An 18167-nucleotide genomic window follows, 5' to 3' on the forward strand; every position below is an offset into this window, starting at 1 on the left:
TTCCATACTGAGGAATGTGCCTGGGGTGCACAGCAGGGTTGGGCTGAAATGCTGATTTACAAATGTCAGACCCTTGCACTTATCCCCTTGAGGAGATGATGCTGTGGGGTGCAGAGGGGCCTCGTTCTGAGCCACTGTGAGTCCATCGTGGTGCCCAGGTGCCAAAGGGAGAGGCTGGATGTATTGGCTTTGCCCCAGCAAGTCCTGGGCAGTGGCAGTAGCTGGGTCCTCTTACAAATGGTTTGGGTTGGAGGGACCTTAAAGCCTATCTTGTCCCACCCCCTGCCATGGCAGGGACACCTTCCACTGTGCCACATTGCTCCAAGCCATGTCCACCTGGCATCAAACACTTCGGAGGATGGGACAGCCACAGCTTCTCTGGGCAACCTGTGCCAGGGCCTCCCACCCTCACAGGGAAGAATTTCTTCCTAATATCCCATCTAAGCCTGCCCTCTGTCAGTGGGAAGCCATTCCCCCTTGTCCTGTCACTACAAAACCCTAGTCAGAAGTCCCTCTCCAGCTTTCTGCACCTTTGCAAGAAGGAGGTCCCAAGCTGAGAAGCTACTTAAAAATCAGAGGGGACGAGATGCTCTTTAAAATGCAAACTCATCTCATCCCTGAGTCTTGAATCTTTTTTTTTTTCTAATAAGGTTCTTTATGACCCTTTCATTTCTCATCCTAGGACAGAGATGTGTGTACATGTATATTTATCCTGCTGATGTTCTGGATAAAAACACACCCTTGACTTGTGCCCAGCAAAGCAAAAACCATCTCACCGTCAAACTCACAAAAGCGGCACAAAATGCAGCTTTCACCTGAGATACTGATTCACCCACACGAGCCTCGTCGTTTGCTCTGCATCCATTTTTAATATGTCCCCTCCAAAGGCAGAAATGCGTGTACAGCAATCGTGTCAGCTGAGTTACATGGAAAAAAAAGGCTTTTAAATGGATGTCTTTAAAGTGATGCCTGTTCCAAGGCCAGTAAAAGGCTTTGCTGCTGCATGGAGGGTTGGTCTGCTGCCCAGAGGAGTCCAAGACTTTCCAGAGATTTGCAGGAGCAGGAGTGGAAACTTCAGCCCCATATGCTGTCTGGTGATGTTCACCACAATTAAAAAAAAAAATCTAATTGGTGTTATCTGTTAACACCCATCAGTGGTTGAAGCATAAAGGATGCAGAATCCAGCAGTGTCATGGAAGTTTAATGCGATCACCTAAAATATAATTAACAGCCAGTTATTTCAGTGGGAATGGCAGTTTTCATCAATTGGTCTGCGAAGTGTTTAAATTGCATTAATTTCGTCTCTGCCCACTTGCAGGAGGTTTGGAAGGGCTTGGAATGAGTGATGGGGTTTGTTCATGCAAGGTAATATCCCCTCCTCTGGGTAGTCAGGAATTACAGAAGGCACCCAATTCCCCTCCCCCCAAAAAAAGGTTACAAAGAGGAGGGAAAATTTAAAAAGGACAAAAATACTGGGGGAGAAGTGCTGGGGAATCTTTTTTACGTTGAAGTTGTTACATTTAGGAGGTGATTCCTAATGGCAGATTTAACTTTGCACCCTGATATAGTGATGCTTGCAAGGGTGAACTGCAAACAAAAAACCTTTAAAAATATTCTCTTCTCCTGATTGCTTTTGCATCATGCTGGGGCTGTGTGGAATCCCTTGTGAGGGGCACTGAGCCCTAGTCCCTGCTAGAGAGGGCTGATGCTCACTGCAAACTCCTTTGCAGCTTCAAGTAGAAGCACAGGTAGAGGCACAGCTCTATCCAGCTGATAGGAATCACATGGAAATCCTCCCTCAGCCATCTGTATGTGGAAGAAACAGAGGCTGAAATGAGGTTCCTGAATAATTGACCCCATTTTCCCAGCTATTGGAACTTTTCTGTAAGGATCCCTAAGAGCTGCCTGCAAATGGCACATTTCAGGTCATTTATTTAGGTACTTAAACTTGGCAGAGCAGCAGGGGTTTTCTCCCCCTGTTTTAAAATTAAGCTAAAATTTCCCTTTCAAGCTGAGGCTCTTAATGCAAATTATGCCAATAATAGGGATTTCTCCATAGGACCCTTGTGAGCAGGAGGTGCTGGAGAGTTGGGATTGAAGCTTGGAGAAGAGTGATGGAGAGCAGATGCTCCGTGCTTGGGGGGCAGGTGGAAAGTGCTTTGAGGGGGAAAATTGGTGTGATTTTGGTGGGCAGAATACAGAGGAAGCATTGGAAAGATGGAAATCCTGTACACGAGTGTCATTACAGGTGTGTGCCCAGAGAATTTGTTGCTGCCCCATCCCTGGAAGTGTCCAAGGCCAGGTTGGACAGGGCTTGGAGCATCCTGGGATAGTGGAAGGTGTCCCTGCCCATGGCAGGGGTGAAACAAGAAGAGCTTTAAGCTCCCTTCCAACCCAAACCAGTTTGTGACTCCATGACATTGGCAGGAGCCCTGAGAGGGAGTTGGAAAGAGGGATTTTCCTATCAAACCCTGGCTGCATGGACTGTGCTTTCCAATTTTACATACATATATATATTTAAACTGGATTTGGCTTTGCCATATATATAATAATGTATATGTTGCAAATATAACTATATATTGCAAAGCATAATCCTTTTTTCTTCAGATATATATATGTCTATCTCAAATTATATATCTAAAAAAGCAAGAATTTTGGATATACGGCTGATCAATAATTCAGGTTCTCCTTAGGATTTGGCTTGCAGCCAACAGCGTGAGGAGCATGGTACTGCATGTTTCTGTCCAGATTACATCTGTAGCTTCTCACAGATCTCAGATTTTAATCCTTCAGCACTTTCTGCCTGGATCGGTAGCCGAGTACTAAGTGGGGATGAAATTCCCTTGTTGCCTGTTTTGGAGGAGAGATGCTTTTCCATTTTTCCAGTGTTTCTAGCTGTGAGCAGAGAGGATCAGTGCATTTTTGGAGAGCTGCACTGGGCAGGGTATTACAGCACCTTGGGCCATGCCCAAGGATCTCTCTGGAATTCTTTGCTGCAGAATTCCCCCTGGGCTGTCTGTCCTTGGTCTTGTTTTCTCTCTCCCAGATCACTTCCTGCTGTGTGGGGATTTTCTTGGTTCCCACCAAAATGCTGCAATTTGCAGGAATCCATTGGAATCAGTCAACTGTGCAAGCTGCCCTGCCTCCATCCTCATCTGCTGGTTCATTTTTTCCCAGGAATAGCCCTTGATGAAGTGGCATGTAAGGAAAGGTGAAAATGAGTTATGAGTGGGGGAAAAAAAAAAAAGTAATTTGTTGCAGCCGGGGGTATTTTGTGGGGCTGCAGGGGGCTTTCTGTGGCTGGGGAAGGCACTTGGTGGGGTTTGCAAACTAAATACTCGACCATGTGTGAGCCCTTCACATCCTTTCAGGGTTCCCAGAGGCTGGAGGGGACACGCTGTGTTTCTCCCATCCCTGGGGAAGATCCTGTTGGCCTTGGCCTCCTCCAGTTCTTGCTTTCTGCACGGATTTCAAGAAAACACTTTGGGCTGCACCAATCTCCCCAGCCCGGAGCTCGACTGTTCCTCATTAGTGACTTTATTGCTAAATAATTTACAGAATGGGGCCTTGCCAGTTTTCATTCGGGAAGCATTTCAAGTATGTGCAGCAGATTTTCTGCCTTCCTGGCGCAGCTGCCGGGGGGAGCTGCCTCTCCCTGTCCTGCCGCCGGCGTCACCTCCCGGCCTCGCTCCGCGAGCAGGAAACGGCCTGTGCACGTGCAGAGGGACCCAAGGAAGAACAAGGGGACAAATCCCTGTGTTCCATGTCCAGTTGGTGTCCTCCAGGCCCACTGCTACTCGGGGCCACTGGGGAAAGGACACAGCCACGGTGGTTTGGAGAGGAAGTGCTTGGGTTTAATTTCTGTTTCATTTTTCTGGTAACTGTGACGTGTGTGCTGATGGGGCCATTTTTTCTCCCCGTGTCCATGATGCCAACCTAAAAGGATGTGGATGTCCCATCCCTGGACGTGTTCGAGTGCAGGTTGGACTTAGAGCAACCTGATCTACTGGAAAGTATCCCTGCCTATGGCGGGGAGTGGGACTGGATGGTCTTTAAAGTGCCTTCCAGTCCAGACCATTCCATGATTCTATGAAATCAATAAGCCGATTTGGGATGTGAAAGAGCTTTTCTCCACCCGTTTTTAAAGGGGGGGGGGGGGGAAGCAAAGCCAGACTCAGAGGCACTTGCATAGCCCAAAAGTGTTTTGCAGGATAAGGGTGATGGGTGCAATGTGGAAATAGCACAAAAGCACTTTATTACACTAAACAGTGGGTGCAGCTGTAGGAAATGAGGTGCTGGAGCTTTCCTCCAGGGCCTGCTGTGGAGGGGATCCCAGCTGGGTTCTGCCAGGATGCTCCTGCAGTGTAGCTGCTTGGAGGAGTGAGCAGTCACTGCGTGTAAGTCTTCAAAATTCAGGATTTGAGGCTGTGGATGGATGCATCATCTTCCTTTTTCCAGTCTCACAGTGGTTTTGTTGAGTGTGCCCTGAGCATGTGGGTGGCTGCAGGCAGAGCTGAGATGTGTGGGAGCTCAGGAGCTCAGCTGTTGGACCCCAGCCCTGTCAGTGAGTGGTTTGGATAGGAAAGTCCTTCTTGGTTTCTTCTTACTATTACTATTACATATTAACATCTCTTTTTATTTTTTTAATGCTAAATCCATCACCCAGTGGAGGCTCCCCGCCTCCCTCCTAGTGCCTTCCCATCACATCCACCCTCCTCCTCCTGCAGTCGCAGCGTGGTGCAGGTTTGGGGCTGTTCAGAGCAGGTTTGCCAGCAGGGAGGGGCCGCCCAGCAGCGTTTCCCCAGGGTTGGGGTTTCCAGCAGGACCCGGGGCTGTGCTGGAGCCGGCACTCACTTCCTCACATTGTGTCCCTTCTTCCTCCAGCGCTGCTGCGGGAGGAGGTGGCCCAGCTGCAGGAGGAGGTCCACCTGCTCCGGCAAATGAAGGAAATGCTGACGAAGGACCTGGAGGAGACACACGGCAGCAAGTCTCCGGAGGTGCTCTCGGCCACCGAGCTGAAGGTGCAGCTGGCGCAGAAGGAGCAGGAGCTGGCGCGTGCCAAGGAGGCTCTGCAGGGTAAGGGCTGCACCTCCCTCGGCTGCACGTCTCCCCGGCACCCTCAACTTTCAAAATGTTCATTAATGAGGAAAGGAAAAGCCATCCTTTTCACTTGGACTCTGCAGAGCGCATTCATCAGGTGCTCCCGGTGGGGGTTTGGTGTCCCTGGGACCCCCCTGCTCTCCTGCCCCAGCAAGGGGTGGTGCGGAGCTGGGAAGGACTGGGGTGCAGCAGTGGGCTGGGAAATGGGATGAGAGGACTGATTGCAGCACTGCAAAGGAATTCCTCTACAGCTGTAGAGCAGAGCCAAGGCAGCAGCTGAAATGCAGCTGGTGGTGGGGTTTGGGTTGGATTTGAGCCCCTCAGACTTGCAGGAGGGAAACTGCGAGTTTCCTGGTGACTGCAACTTTCCTTGTCCTGCATGGAGTTACCTCCAGGTGACACTGAGGTCTCCTCCTTCCTTCATGGCTGCCTTTGGGGGTTTTTGTGGCAGTCAGGCCTGTGCTCTCCCTTCCTTACCAGCAAAGCAAGCCCTGGGACTGGGGTGTGTGGAGCAAAATACAACATTGCAGCTTTTCTGCTCTAAAACCAAGCTGACAATAAATCCAGGCAGGACGGTTTGTTAGCTGGAGCTGGGGGATGATCCTGAGCAGGGAGGGCTCTCACATGTCAAACCCTGGCAGCGCCATGGCTCTAAATATCATCTCAAATCCCCAGCATACCGAGTATAACTTGCACTTGTCAGCTCGTATTTGCGGATTATGAGGAGAAGCTGTCAAAAGTTTTCAGGCTCAGAGGCTGAGCAGCACGTGGGGAGCTGTGGGGCCTCTGCATCTCCCCCTGTCCAGGATGCCGAGATGCTCGGAGGCTCAGGGAATTGGGCTGAGTCAGTATTTAGGGAAAGGACTTCAAAAAATTTTGTTATCATCCTCTGATGTACAAAAACATCCCTATACATCAGCAACAGCCAAAATACCTCCAAAATCCTGCCTCCCCCCACACCACCAGCGCAGCCTCAGGCAGGAGGAAATGTTCTGGGTTTATAGAACTGTAATTGGAGGAGAAAAACCTTAATTAGGGAATATTTGCTCCGTGTGGATGGGGCAGGGGGGGAAGTGCTGATAAATGCAAAATGCAGAAAAGCAGAACTATTATAATACTAGTTACAAAAAAAAAAAAAAAAAAAGAGTAAGAAGTCATCCCAGAAGCTGCAATGCTTCTGTGGAGGATGGTCCAGAGAAAAAGTGAGTTTGGCTTGAAAATTGTGAGTATTTAAGGAATATAATGTTGTATTTTTATTGGGCTTTTATTTGCCAATATTCAAGCTTCTGAGCTTGGTTTTCCAGGACTTCTCTGCACGTGTGGTGGCTAGGAAGAGAGAATCTCAGTTGGCACTTGGATGGGCACATAGCAAGAAGCTTTTTTCAATTGACGCTCCTTCCCTGTCCTGCAATATTGAGAAGCTTTTGTGGTTTTGGGAAAGTTGTCCAGGCTGGGTCTGGGCTGGAGGCTCTGGGCAGCAGAGCAGGCTTGGCAACAGTGACTGAGATGGATAACTTGAAAACGAGATCAGCAGCTGGAAGGGGGGAAAAAATCCTTTTTCCTTTCTGTGAAAAATTGTCCAGAGAGAAATGTAGCCAAAAGTGGAGGAAAAACGGCGCCTGGTGACTGGTTCTGCCAGGGGAGATGGATCTGCTGATGGACACCCTGGGGAAGCCATGGCTCTGTAGTGAGGAACTGCAGGAAAAAGCTGTGCCAGGAGCACAGGGAAACTTGGCCACACTGTCCTGTAATTTAGGGATCTGTGTCAGTTGTGTCCTGCAGCCAGAGCACCTCCCAAGAGCAGCTCCTCCTCACAGCCTGCATTCCTGCATCCCCAGTCCCACATCCTCACCAAAGGCTGCCCCACATCCAGCAGCAGCGGCTGCAGCATCCCCGTGCCTGCAGCAGCCCACGGTCCATGGTGGGTCCTGTGGAATGTCATTAGCAGATAAATTATATGGAAATCTGTCATCGTTGCTGGCTCTGAGCCTGGAAGTGCAGTGCAGCTGGTTCAGAAGGATCTTGGCTCGCCGGGCCGTGCTGCAGAGGGAAGCAGAGAGGCTTTGCTGGTCGGGTTTGCTTTTGGGGGCTCCAGCAGTTTTTAAGAGCCTTCATTTTGCACAACCACACAGGGTTTGGTTTGTGATGGTCTCCATGGAGGGTGGGTTCATTTGTCGCCCTTTGGAGGTGCATTTCCAGCCCTTCCCAACAGCATTTGGCACAGGGATAAAGCTGATAAGCCTGTGCTGCATCTTCGCTGTGCCCTGCTAACAAGTCCTTGCTGTGCAGGGCAGGGGCAAGGATCTGGCCCAGCACAGGGTGCTCTGCAAGAGCAACTCAACCTGTTTCTTTATTTCTGTCAGCATGTGCTTTATGCACCTTTATTCCACTTTTTTCTGGGCAAATTCCATCTCTTGCACTTTTTTTATTCCATTAATGTCCAATTAAAATCCCATATTGCTACATCCTACCTTCCTCTCCACTTCAGCCACGGCTGGGACTCTGAATTGTGCTTCCAGCATTAGTGCAGTTATTATTTCCCCCCTCCTGGCTGGAAAGGTGTGGATGTGGTCTGGATTTCTGGTGTGGAAATCCCTGATGGCAGAACTTGCAGACAGCTTTATTACTGCTGGTCCTGCTGTGGGCAGGGACTGTGCCCAAGCGCCTGGGGGACTTGAGGAGCCTCTTGGCTGGGTGACATCCATGAGCATGTGGGCTAATGGCAGAAACCCCAATTCTGGGAAGGTTTATCCAATATGCTGGAGCTTGCCTGCGGGATTATCACATGGAGAGCAAACCTGGTTTCTGTTTCCTTTTTGATGCCAGGGTGGAAACCTTAGGCTGGCTTTCCCTGCTGCTTGGAAAGGCATGAACCAACTTCATGTCTGCTCCACAGATGGGTTGTAGCCTGGTTTTCTTCCTCCCTCACCTTCAGCTCAAAGCTGTGACTCCCCAGGAATAGTATTTGGGCTGGGGAAAGTCTCCTCCAGAGATCCACAGCACCCTCAACTTGCTGCAATGAGGGGGTGGGTAGCAAAGAAATGGGTGGATGGTTGTCCCAGTGGATGGATGACCCAGAAGATGGGGTTTGCATCAGGTGGCTATCCCAGAAGGGTGTGTGACCTAGCAGATGGGTGTCCCAGAAGATGGGTGTCCCACTGGATGGATGTCCTGATAGATGGATGTCCTGACTGATGGATGTCCCAGCCATGGACCCAGCCAAGGAAGCCATCTCCACTATAAGGACATGGATCTCTACAGAAGACCTGTTGTTCTCCTTTCAAGACCCACCTGAAGTTTTCAGAAGTCATTGATCACCTTGTTGACTGCTGGGTCAGGTTTGGAAAGCCCTTGGCTGTTACCCGGTAAATTCCCCCAAGGAGAATTGCCTCACCTAATTTTTTCATGAAATTTGACATTGGGCTCTAATTTTCTGCCTGCTCCATACTTCCACACCCCCAGGAGTGAGTGCTGGCTCTGCCTGACACCATGGAACGTTGATGTTTTCAGCATCAAGATCTTCCTGATGGTGACAGCTGCCCCAGGGACCACACGTGGCTCTTTAATTGCAAAGCAAGGAGCAGCACTGTGATCCTGATTTTATGGGTTAGTCATGGTGACAGTATTGGATTTCATGGCTGCAAGGAAGAAACAGGAGAAATTAAGTAAATGTTAATAGGACGGGATGGGTTTGCACATTCCTGTTGCACGGGGCATCGCTGGGGCTCCAGCCGTGCTCCCCGAGGATGCCCTTCCCTGCATTAGAAAATGTGTGTGATTCAGTAAGTGGTAAAGTCAGCTCTGATTCTGTTCCTGGCATGAAAATTCACATTGTATGGGGTGAGAGAAGGACTTTGATGTGGATGGGAGTCACGGGAAGCTGCTCTTTGGAGTTCAAAGGTGTGCTGCATCCTCTGGCAGTGCCCTGGTGTGTGTCTGGGCATTGCTGTCTTATCCCAGGAGTGAAACTGGGCAGAGATGCTGCTTCTATTGTTCAAGCAGTAGTTTTTCATCTAATGTCACATTTTCAAGGTAGTCACACTAATTATTACTCATATGTACTCCAAGGGAACCTCGGCCTCCACCTTATAGGGCCAGGGGCTGGGCATCCATGATCCTTGTGGGTCCCTTCCATGTCAGGATGCTCTGTAATTGATATCTCCTTAATCTGGTACTATTAATTTCAAAGAGAGAAGGCAGTATTTAGAGCAGCCCCCATGCTGGGGGGAGATGCCCGGCTTTAGGATACAGGAGCTAATTCCCAGCTGGAAGCTGTTGGATGGTGAGATCAGACTGGGGCCATGGGATGGTGACACTTCCAGTGGTGGCATCACTGGGTGGTTCCAGCCCTGCTGCTGTCCCAGACAAGGCTGTGCCTCTCCAGTGGAGCGACTGGATTTTGGTTCCTCACGTAGAGCTGGGAATAAAAGGGGTGGATTTTGTGGGGTTGGATTTTTAATTGTTTTGGCTGCAGGAGGAGCCCAGCGTGGAGCCGGTCCCGTTACGTCTGTGTCCATCATTCTTCTCCCAAAGGACTGAGAGAGAATCGAGTGGCAGGAGGTGGAAGCTCAAATAACAAGAGGGCAGGGTGACCTGGTGCAGGTGGGGATGGTGGTGAGGGCTGGGGGGGTTCACCCAGTCATCCCAACCCATCTCCCCCATCCCTTGATGCCAAGGCTGGTGCTGAGCTGCCAAGTCCAAGGGGGGCTACTGGGCCCCCCCTCTCCTTCTGCCATGTGCTTTGAGGGGAGGGGAACATTAATAATGCAAGTAAGAGAAGTACTTTCCACTCATGGTCTGGGTTTAGGATTTCTTGCTTCTTTTCTTGGGTTTATGAAGAGGTCAGAGGTTTGTCCAGAGCCCGCTGTGCCGATGGGCTGGGGGAGTTTATTTGGATACTTGTGGGGGTTTGGGATATAGAAACCTGGCCCTGGATCATGAGATTAAAGGAAAAAGCCATTTCACCTCCTCAGATGGACCCGATAGCCAGGGAAAATCTGCTTTATCCCTCCTTGGCTGGCCATGGATTGCAAAGGCTCGTTTTCCCCGACCGAGTAATTAGCTGGGCTTGTTTGCTAAGGACGAATTAAGCTGCTGCAGCAAGTGGGGCTCAGTCCAGGAGCTACTGGCAGCCCTCACAGCTCACTTCTGCCTCACTTTTTATTTTTCTTGTGCCTTTTTCAATTAATTTCCTATTAATTTGGCTTGGAATGAAGTTCTCAAATGACTGATAAATCTTCTTTAAGCTTAGGAGCTAATCGTTCTTGGAGGAAGGAGAGTAATAGAGGGGAGCAAAAAAAAGTGTGTTAATTTCAGCAAATCTCTCAAATATGAAATGCAGCAAATGGTAAATTGTCCTGTTGAGTTAATCGGAAAAAATCTGCTCTTTCAATACCCAAACCTCATAATCTTCTTGTAATACTGATACACTGGCATAAATATTGGTAAATATTATATATATATCAATACATATTCAACCTTGGAGATAGTTACCCTTCGTCTAATAGTGCTTCAGAGCATTTTCTTTTTTTTCTACTGGCAAATGATTAAGTGTTTTCTGTAAATCTTTAAGGGCCATGAACACTGCCACTAATTAAAGGAATTTGTATGCTATAGGGGACATACTATTTAATTAAGTTCATTAGGATTCTTTTTGTCGCCTCCAGCACGAGAGATTGGCAAATGTGACTTAAACTTTTATAACGGCCTCCCAGTATCCTTGAGGAAATTAAACTTTACATGTATAGATCCATATGTGTCTGTGGGGTCTGGATCTCACCCCAGTGTGGTTCAGTCAACTTATCATGAATTTTTCTTTTTTAGCAAGTTTTTAGTTCCTGTGAAAGAATTGGGCAGGGGAAGGTGGTGGTTAAGTGCACACAGGCAGTGGGAAAGGGATTTTTCAAAGACATGGGTGTGGTTGTGTTTGTTTTTAGAGGGTTTCTGTAGGAATTTCCTAAGATGGGAAAAAAGTAAGGGAAGTCCTGGTGTCGGAAGAGGCCGAGCTGTCCCAGGAGGAGTCATGTTCATTGAAGTAGGCAAGGAAGACTCCCAAGAGCTCCTTGTCACAGGACAATGTGAATTTTTGCAGCATTTCCTACCTCATTTTCTGGTTTTCGGTGTTCTGGTTTATCTCCAATGCTTAATGGCAGAATAGTTGGTCCAAAAAGTTTCATCTCTTGGATTTTAACAGATAAAAATCTCTATAGTCCAAAGCATCTCCCTCTTTCTCCACTATTTAGTCTGATTTTCTCCCCCATCTTTTTCTCCTTTTACCTGCAAACCCCCTCCTTTCCTTACAGCTCCATTCCAAGTACTTGACTTACTGTTCATCTTCCCAGCACACACTTAGAGTAAGAAATAGTCAAAAAAGTAGAGTAAAACCTATGAAGAAGTTCATCCCCAAATAAACTTCTTCTCGAGACTGTGGTTGTGACAAGCTGGGGTGGGACATGGGAGCTGCACGGAGCTGGATTGCGGGGGGCTGCTCTGGTTTTGGGGTCTATTCCACACATGTGCAAGGCTGGGTGATCCCAGAATCAGCTTGTTCTGCCTGAGGGTGACTGGGGGCTTCACTGCACAGCAAATAATGGTGCTCTCCCCGCTTACAAGCAGGTGGAAATGTCTTTTGAGGGCTCCCAGGCAGAGGAGGGTGGGAGCAGAGCTCCCCTGTGCTGGGTGAAGCAAAGGCTCAAAGCCAAGGGTGCCAAAGGTGTGTGAAGGAAATTCATTCCCCGTTCAGAGTGCCACAGTCGTGGTTTCCTTGTATTTCTTACATTGTCTTTATTATCCCCACGTGTTGAGAGGAGCCCAAAGGTACCTGACGTGCAGTTTAAGCCCCAGATGAAGTGACTCATTACAGGGAGTAGATAACACAGCATGGGCTGAAACAGCTGCCGTGATTTCTGTAATCTGATGGAGAAAGGTTGGATGTGTGCATGGAGACAGGTCCCACTCATGATGCTGCATCATCTTCTGGCAGCTTTTGCAGTATACACGGCCCCTGGTGGCTTTGGGGCTGTTTTTTTCTGGAGAGTTTTGGGGGCATTTAGAATTCTTTTTATAATACAAACAACAACTTGCATGACTCAGTGATTCAATATGATGAGTGCAGGGAGAGTTGGAGGGACAGAGGGTGCTTTATAGCATCCCTGAGTTAGCAGCACTTGCTCAGGGTGGAAAAGCAGGAATATATAATGAAATATTTGTGATCTGATTCCTAAACTGGGCATTATTTTGGTGGGATGGGGCGTATCTGGAGCAGGGAGCCACAGGGCACTTCTGCAGCACTGCCAAGGACCAGGTTCAGTACTGGGTAAAGCATGGATATACAGAAGTGACTGAAATTCCTCATCCTACATGAAATTTCTGTAATTCTCCCTGGATTGCCAGCCTTTCGCAGCTGTCCTGGGGTCAGTGAGCATCCCTCACTGGTGCAATGAGGAGGGAAAACATGAAGGTTTTGGGTTCCTCTCAGGGTTGTTGAAACACCCATCACATGCCCCTGCTCCATGCCCTCATCCCAGCACAGCATCCCTGAGCTGGAAGGGGACACTCAGGGAGCCATGCCCTGGGCTTGTGGGAGCGCTCTGGAATCTGCCTCACTGCTAAAAATAAACTGCTTGTGGTTTATTTATCCTGGAAAGGGAGCAGCAGGTTTTCCTGTGCCAGGCCCTGAGGCTGAGGCTGCAGTTTTGCTCCCAAACCTCCTTTTCCAAGGTCTGAGCTGCCCCTTGGAGGATGGGCAGTGGTGAGGAGCCACAGTGGTGACGTGATGGGCATTTCGAGGGGTGCAGCGATGGGGGTGAATTGGGCATCTTCTCCCAGCCCAGCCCCCAGGATTGTCATTTTGGTGCTTTTTCCTTGAAAAATAAAAGAGATGGAGTCAAGGGGCTGCCAGGCCTCCTATGCTGGAGTCATCCTCTCCCCCACAGCCATGAAAGCCGACCGCAAGCGCTTGAAGGGGGAGAAGACAGACCTGGTGAGCCAGATGCAGCAGCTGTACGCCACGCTGGAGAGCCGAGAGGAGCAGCTCCGGGACTTCATCCGCAACTATGAACAGCACAGGAAAGTGAGTGCAGAGCCCAGCACCGTGCTCTCGTGGCACAGAGAGCTGGCAGCTGGCTGAGTGTGAAACCTGGTCTGTAATCTGGCAAAATCCCACTAACGCCCCAGCTGGACTCTTGCTGGAGTCAGGATGGACCACAGCAGCTTAAGGCTAAATAAATGCTGGAGGAAATAGAGCCAGACTTGAGGAATTTGATGTAGTTTTAACCAGGTGCCCAGTGAGCATTTCTTTTTGGGGACCAGCTGCATTCTGGATCTCCCCAAAAAGGGTTGATGCTCCTGCCAGCACAGGGCTCTTGTGACACCTAAGATACTGCTCATGGTTGGGTGTCCCCAAGGGGGTTGTGACAGAGGGGTCTTTAGTAGCACATGGATTTTCCCTTCCTGATGGCCACCCCTGTCCCAGCAGGAGAGCGAGGACGCGGTGAAAGCCCTGGCAAAGGAGAAGGACCTCCTGGAGCGGGAGAAGTGGGAGCTGCGGCGGCAGGCCAAGGAAGCCACGGACCACGCCAGCGCCCTCCGCTCCCAGCTCGACCTGAAGGACAACCGCATGAAGGAGCTGGAGGCCGAGCTGGCCATGGTGAGCTGGATGATTTATATAGATCTGAGTACTTGCTGCAGTGGTTGCACCACTGCAATACTGAGAGGAAAATATTGCATCTCCGAAAAGGAGCTTGATATCCCTGGCATGGGGAGCGGCACAGTTGGGATCTTCGCTTGCCCAGGGGAGGGTGGGTTTGCTGTGCAGTGTGTTGCTGCCTGTTCTGCTGCTCTGGGAGATGTCCATATGGTTTTCCCACTCCATCACCACCACCTCAATGTGCTTCCCCAGGCCAAGCAGTCCCTGGCTACACTGACCAAGGACGTGCCCAAGCGCCACTCCTTGGCCATGCCGGGCGAGACGGTGCTGAACGGCAACCAGGAGTGGGTGATGCAGGCTGACCTCCCACTGACCGCCGCCATCCGGCAGAGCCAGCAGACCCTCTACCACTCACACCCCCAGCACTCGGCGGACCGGCAAGGTGGGCACCCCACGGATGGCAAGTTCTCAGGGCCAAGCCCCTTCTGGGGAGGAAGGAAGATGGTCGAAACCACTCCTCCCCAGATATGTTTTTGGAAGTGCATCAGGGGCTTTGCTGGTGTTAATTCCCTGTTTTCCCCCCTGCCTTGCAGCGGTCAGAGTGAGTCCCTGTCATTCCCGGCAGCCGTCCATCATCTCCGACGCCTCCGCGGCCGAAGGCGACCGGTCGTCTACTCCAAGTGACATCAACTCACCCCGGCATCGAACGCACTCGCTCTGCAACGTAAGGGCCTGCCTGGTGGGGCTTTGATGCCCTGCTTTGGGGAGATGGACTCTGGGCCATTCTGTGGGGCCTCCACTTCCCAAAACAACACTGGGTTTGGAGCACGTTGGGGTTGGCTGACGTGGAAAGCTGCTGCCCTGGGGTTTATCCCAGCCCCACTGCAGTTCAGCTGCACAAACGCTGCCTTTTGCCCTGGGGGTGGAGGGTCTTGGGCTGTATCAGGGTTGATTCAGTGGATCCATCTCCTTGTGCCATAGGGGGACAGTCCTGGACCGGTACAGAAGAACTTGCACAATCCAATCGTACAGGTAGGGCACAAATCCTCTCAAATCCCTTCCTGTGCTAGAAATTACTTGGGGGTGGTGGGTCAGAGGCTTGATGACTTGGGATGAGTGGAAGTCATCCTGAATTGTAAGTCTGGGATATCTCCTATTCCTATAATTTGCCCCAAAGTCCAGGTAATGCCATAGACATTCACTGAGTTCAGGCCTATTGCAGTGTTGATTTTTATAAGGTCCAGCCAAAGCATGTTGTTCTTCTGTATTTGGCCCTAAAACATTGGGATATTTCTGCAATCTAGACAGATCCTCTGAATATTTATTCCCAGAGCTGGAATCCTGATCCAGTTGAATTAAAGAGGCCAAAATCCCAGAGCTATTGAGAGAGGGCCCAATTTCACTGCAAATTCCACCACCCAGGTTTCAGGAATATTATTGCATTTTGGTCCATTATCTTAGCAGTACTTTGGACCTGGATGAAAATATTTTGTAGGATCTGGATGCAAATATATTTTGGGACCGGGACCACGTGGTCAATCATCCTTGATGCTAGTGAAGGGGGAAAATGGAAAAGGAAAAGCTGATTGCCCAAAACTTGCGTATTCTCCTCCCACAGTCTCTAGAAGACCTGGAAGACCAAAAACGGAAAAAGAAGAAAGAGAAGATGGGCTTTGGCTCCATCTCCAGGGTGTTTGCCCGGGGGAAGCAGCGCAAGTCCCTCGATCCCGGTCTCTTCGACGGGACGGCCCCCGACTACTACATCGAGGAGGACGCGGACTGGTGACGGCGCCAGAGCCTCTCCCGGCCCTGCACATGTACATATCCCACATCCCACACCCCCGTCCCACCTGTGGACGTGTTACCTGTTGTCTTGGGAGCAATGCAGCTGTGTCGTAACTTCAGTTTTTTTCCGTTTTTTCCATGGGTTTTTTTTTGTTTGTTTGTTTGTTTGTTTTTTGTTTTTTCCATCCTGGTAACTCCTTTGTTGTCACTTCAGTTCGTCCATTTGGATTGGGGTTTTTTTCTTGTTTTGGGAGGGTATTTTTTGTTCTTTTTTCTTGTTCTTTTGACAAAACTTGAAACTTGAAGGACTGCTGTGTCTCTGTAAATACGAGAAATATTGTGCACTTTGTGCTTGTGATGTCTCTTGTCCGAAACCGCTGTTTTCCGGAGCCCAGCCTGCGGGATGTCCTCGCTTGGGGACAAAGGACCTGCCCAGCTGAGGGATCTTAGAGAGAAAACACACAAAAACAACAACAACAAGAAAATCTCCTTCGCTGTGATGTCTTCCTGGCCGAGCCCCGCGGAGGCGACCTGGGCTGGTTGTTACGCCTGCCGGTCTGGAAATAAGTGTTTTAACGTTCCTTTTTAGTTGTTTTAATTTATTTGCACAAACCCAGAGGAGCTATTCTAACTAAATTATTGCAGAAGTTTTGGGATTTTTATATTTTTCCACGTCGGTTGGGATGGGGCGGGGAGGAGGAAGGGGGTGTTTGTACTGTACTGTCCTGGGAAGTTGCTGCTGGGGGAGATTGGGGCTGTGGACCCCCCAGCCCGGGCTCCCTCAGCTGCCCCAGGAGCACTTAACGCCTTGGAAAACGCAAACCTAAACACATGCCGGGAAATCAGATGGGGGCAAGCTGGTGGGAGCTTTGCCCGCTGTTTTTCCCTGCTTTTGGGGGGTGCTCGCCCTTTGCTTCAAGTAAAATGTAGGGGGATCCGGCACGAGCTGGGAGAAAGGTGATATCCCGAGATATCCCATATCCCAAGGTGTTGCCCAGATGGGGCCGGCCACCCCGCTCCAGTTTGGGGTGTTTCTGCCGTCGTCGGAGGGGGCTGGGGAAATCGGTACGAGTCCCCACTAGGGAGGTTTTTCTGGCTCTGGGGTGATTTGGAAGCACAGGTGGAGCTTGTTTTTCCAAATTCCTTGGAAACGCCCCCAAACCACCCCCCCGGTGCGGCAGCCGCTTCCCCTCTCCACTAACACGTGCCGCGCTCTGCTTATGCCAAGATAAGTACCTTATGCTTTAATGCTTACAGTATAATTTTAAGCTCTTAAAAAAAATGTATTAAGATTTATTTAATGACCTATAATAGTGTATTATTTTTCTTAATTCTGATACATGCGCCCTGGTTGAAAAAAAAAAAGGGTATTTTGTCTTAAATCGCCGAACTAAACCGATGCCCTCGCGCTGTGTATTCCATTCCAAGGGATGATGCAGAGAGGCCATGGAGGGGGTGACAGAGGAACCAGCCCCCCCAGGCTCTCCTGGGGTGGCAGGGCAGGCTTTGCCCCATGGCATCTTTTCTCTGCAGAGAAGCATTTTTATACATTTTGTTGTTTTTTGGGTTCTGTTTTTTTTTTTTTTTTTTTTTTTGTTCTTTGTTCTCCTTGCGTTTTTATAATTTAAACTCTAAACCACCAGAACAGATGAGCAATCTCCTTGTTATCGAGTAGTTTCCTTTGCATTTCAGCTTTTTTGTAAATTAGGAAGTAATTCTAAAAATTACTAAGAGGATGATTTATTTAAAAGAGAACTTTGCTAAATAGCATATGAATTATGGGTAACATTAGATTTAACTTTTCCCCCTGTGAGCGGGGGAGAATCCTTGAAGGCATGGATGCAAATATAAAATTATAAAAGATCTAAATAAAGCTTATTTTAAAGTATGGATGAACTCCATGTGGTTTAATTGGAGAGCCTGGACGGGTGTTGGCATCTCTGTCGTGGCACCAGGGTGCAGGACACCCTGAGTGCCACGTGAATTTCGTGGGCTCTGGGGTGACGGGAGGATTCAGGAGAAGGCTGGGCCAGCTTTTCCCAGGACCAGCTCCCAGCCAAATGTCTGCTCCTGGATGCAGTAATGCTGGCAGGAGGCTGGGCCTGTCTGCATCTGTATGAAATGGGGATTTCAAGAGTTTAAGGTAAGGAAGGAGAACCAGGAGATGTCCCACTCGGATATGGAAAATATAATGAGAAGAAGAGCTGCAGACAATGGAGAGAAATCAGAAAGTGTTGTCCTCCAACTGGATAAATTATTGTTATCAATGTAGAGGTTGATAAATTATTATTTTACTATCATTCAGATGACATTGGTCACCAGTAGGGCTGTGCCAGCACTTCCAGTGGGACCTGATGCTATTTTGGGGTCAATGGCTGTTTTGCAGGCTGGAGCAAAGGCAACCTACAATGAGTTTCAAGCCCATAATCAAGGTACAGATCAAGAGATACACCTTTTCTTCTTTTTTTTTTTTTTCCTGACAGAAACAGCCTCCTGGGTTTGGGAGCAGCTACAGAGCAGGTAAGAGCCACCATAGTCTGAAATGGGGAGAGCTGGAACAAAAGAAAATAGGAAAAACTCAGGAGAAGCCAGCTGGCTCTCCAACTCCATCACCTGCAGCTGGAATCCAGCGTTA

General features: G+C 49.4%; 1 protein-coding gene across 3 annotated transcripts in view; it reads left to right on the forward strand.

Annotated features, from left to right (window-relative positions):
- KAZN (kazrin, periplakin interacting protein) overlaps positions 1–17420 on the forward strand; it is a 207139-nt gene extending 189719 nt beyond the window's left edge. For all 3 annotated transcript variants that reach the window (XM_068171591.1, XM_068171592.1, XM_068171593.1), the window contains 7 exons: positions 4885–5076; positions 13035–13171; positions 13577–13747; positions 14000–14189; positions 14341–14471; positions 14729–14779; positions 15366–17420. In XM_068171591.1, the coding sequence (XP_068027692.1) occupies positions 4885–5076; positions 13035–13171; positions 13577–13747; positions 14000–14189; positions 14341–14471; positions 14729–14779; positions 15366–15533 (1040 nt within the window). In that variant the 3' untranslated portion in view covers positions 15534–17420. The remainder of the gene's footprint in view (positions 1–4884; positions 5077–13034; positions 13172–13576; positions 13748–13999; positions 14190–14340; positions 14472–14728; positions 14780–15365) is intronic.
- The last annotated feature ends 747 nt before the right edge of the window (positions 17421–18167 follow it).

This window comes from Anomalospiza imberbis, chromosome 23 (genome assembly GCF_031753505.1).
Source record: "Anomalospiza imberbis isolate Cuckoo-Finch-1a 21T00152 chromosome 23, ASM3175350v1, whole genome shotgun sequence".
Lineage (NCBI taxonomy): Eukaryota > Metazoa > Chordata > Aves > Passeriformes > Viduidae > Anomalospiza > Anomalospiza imberbis.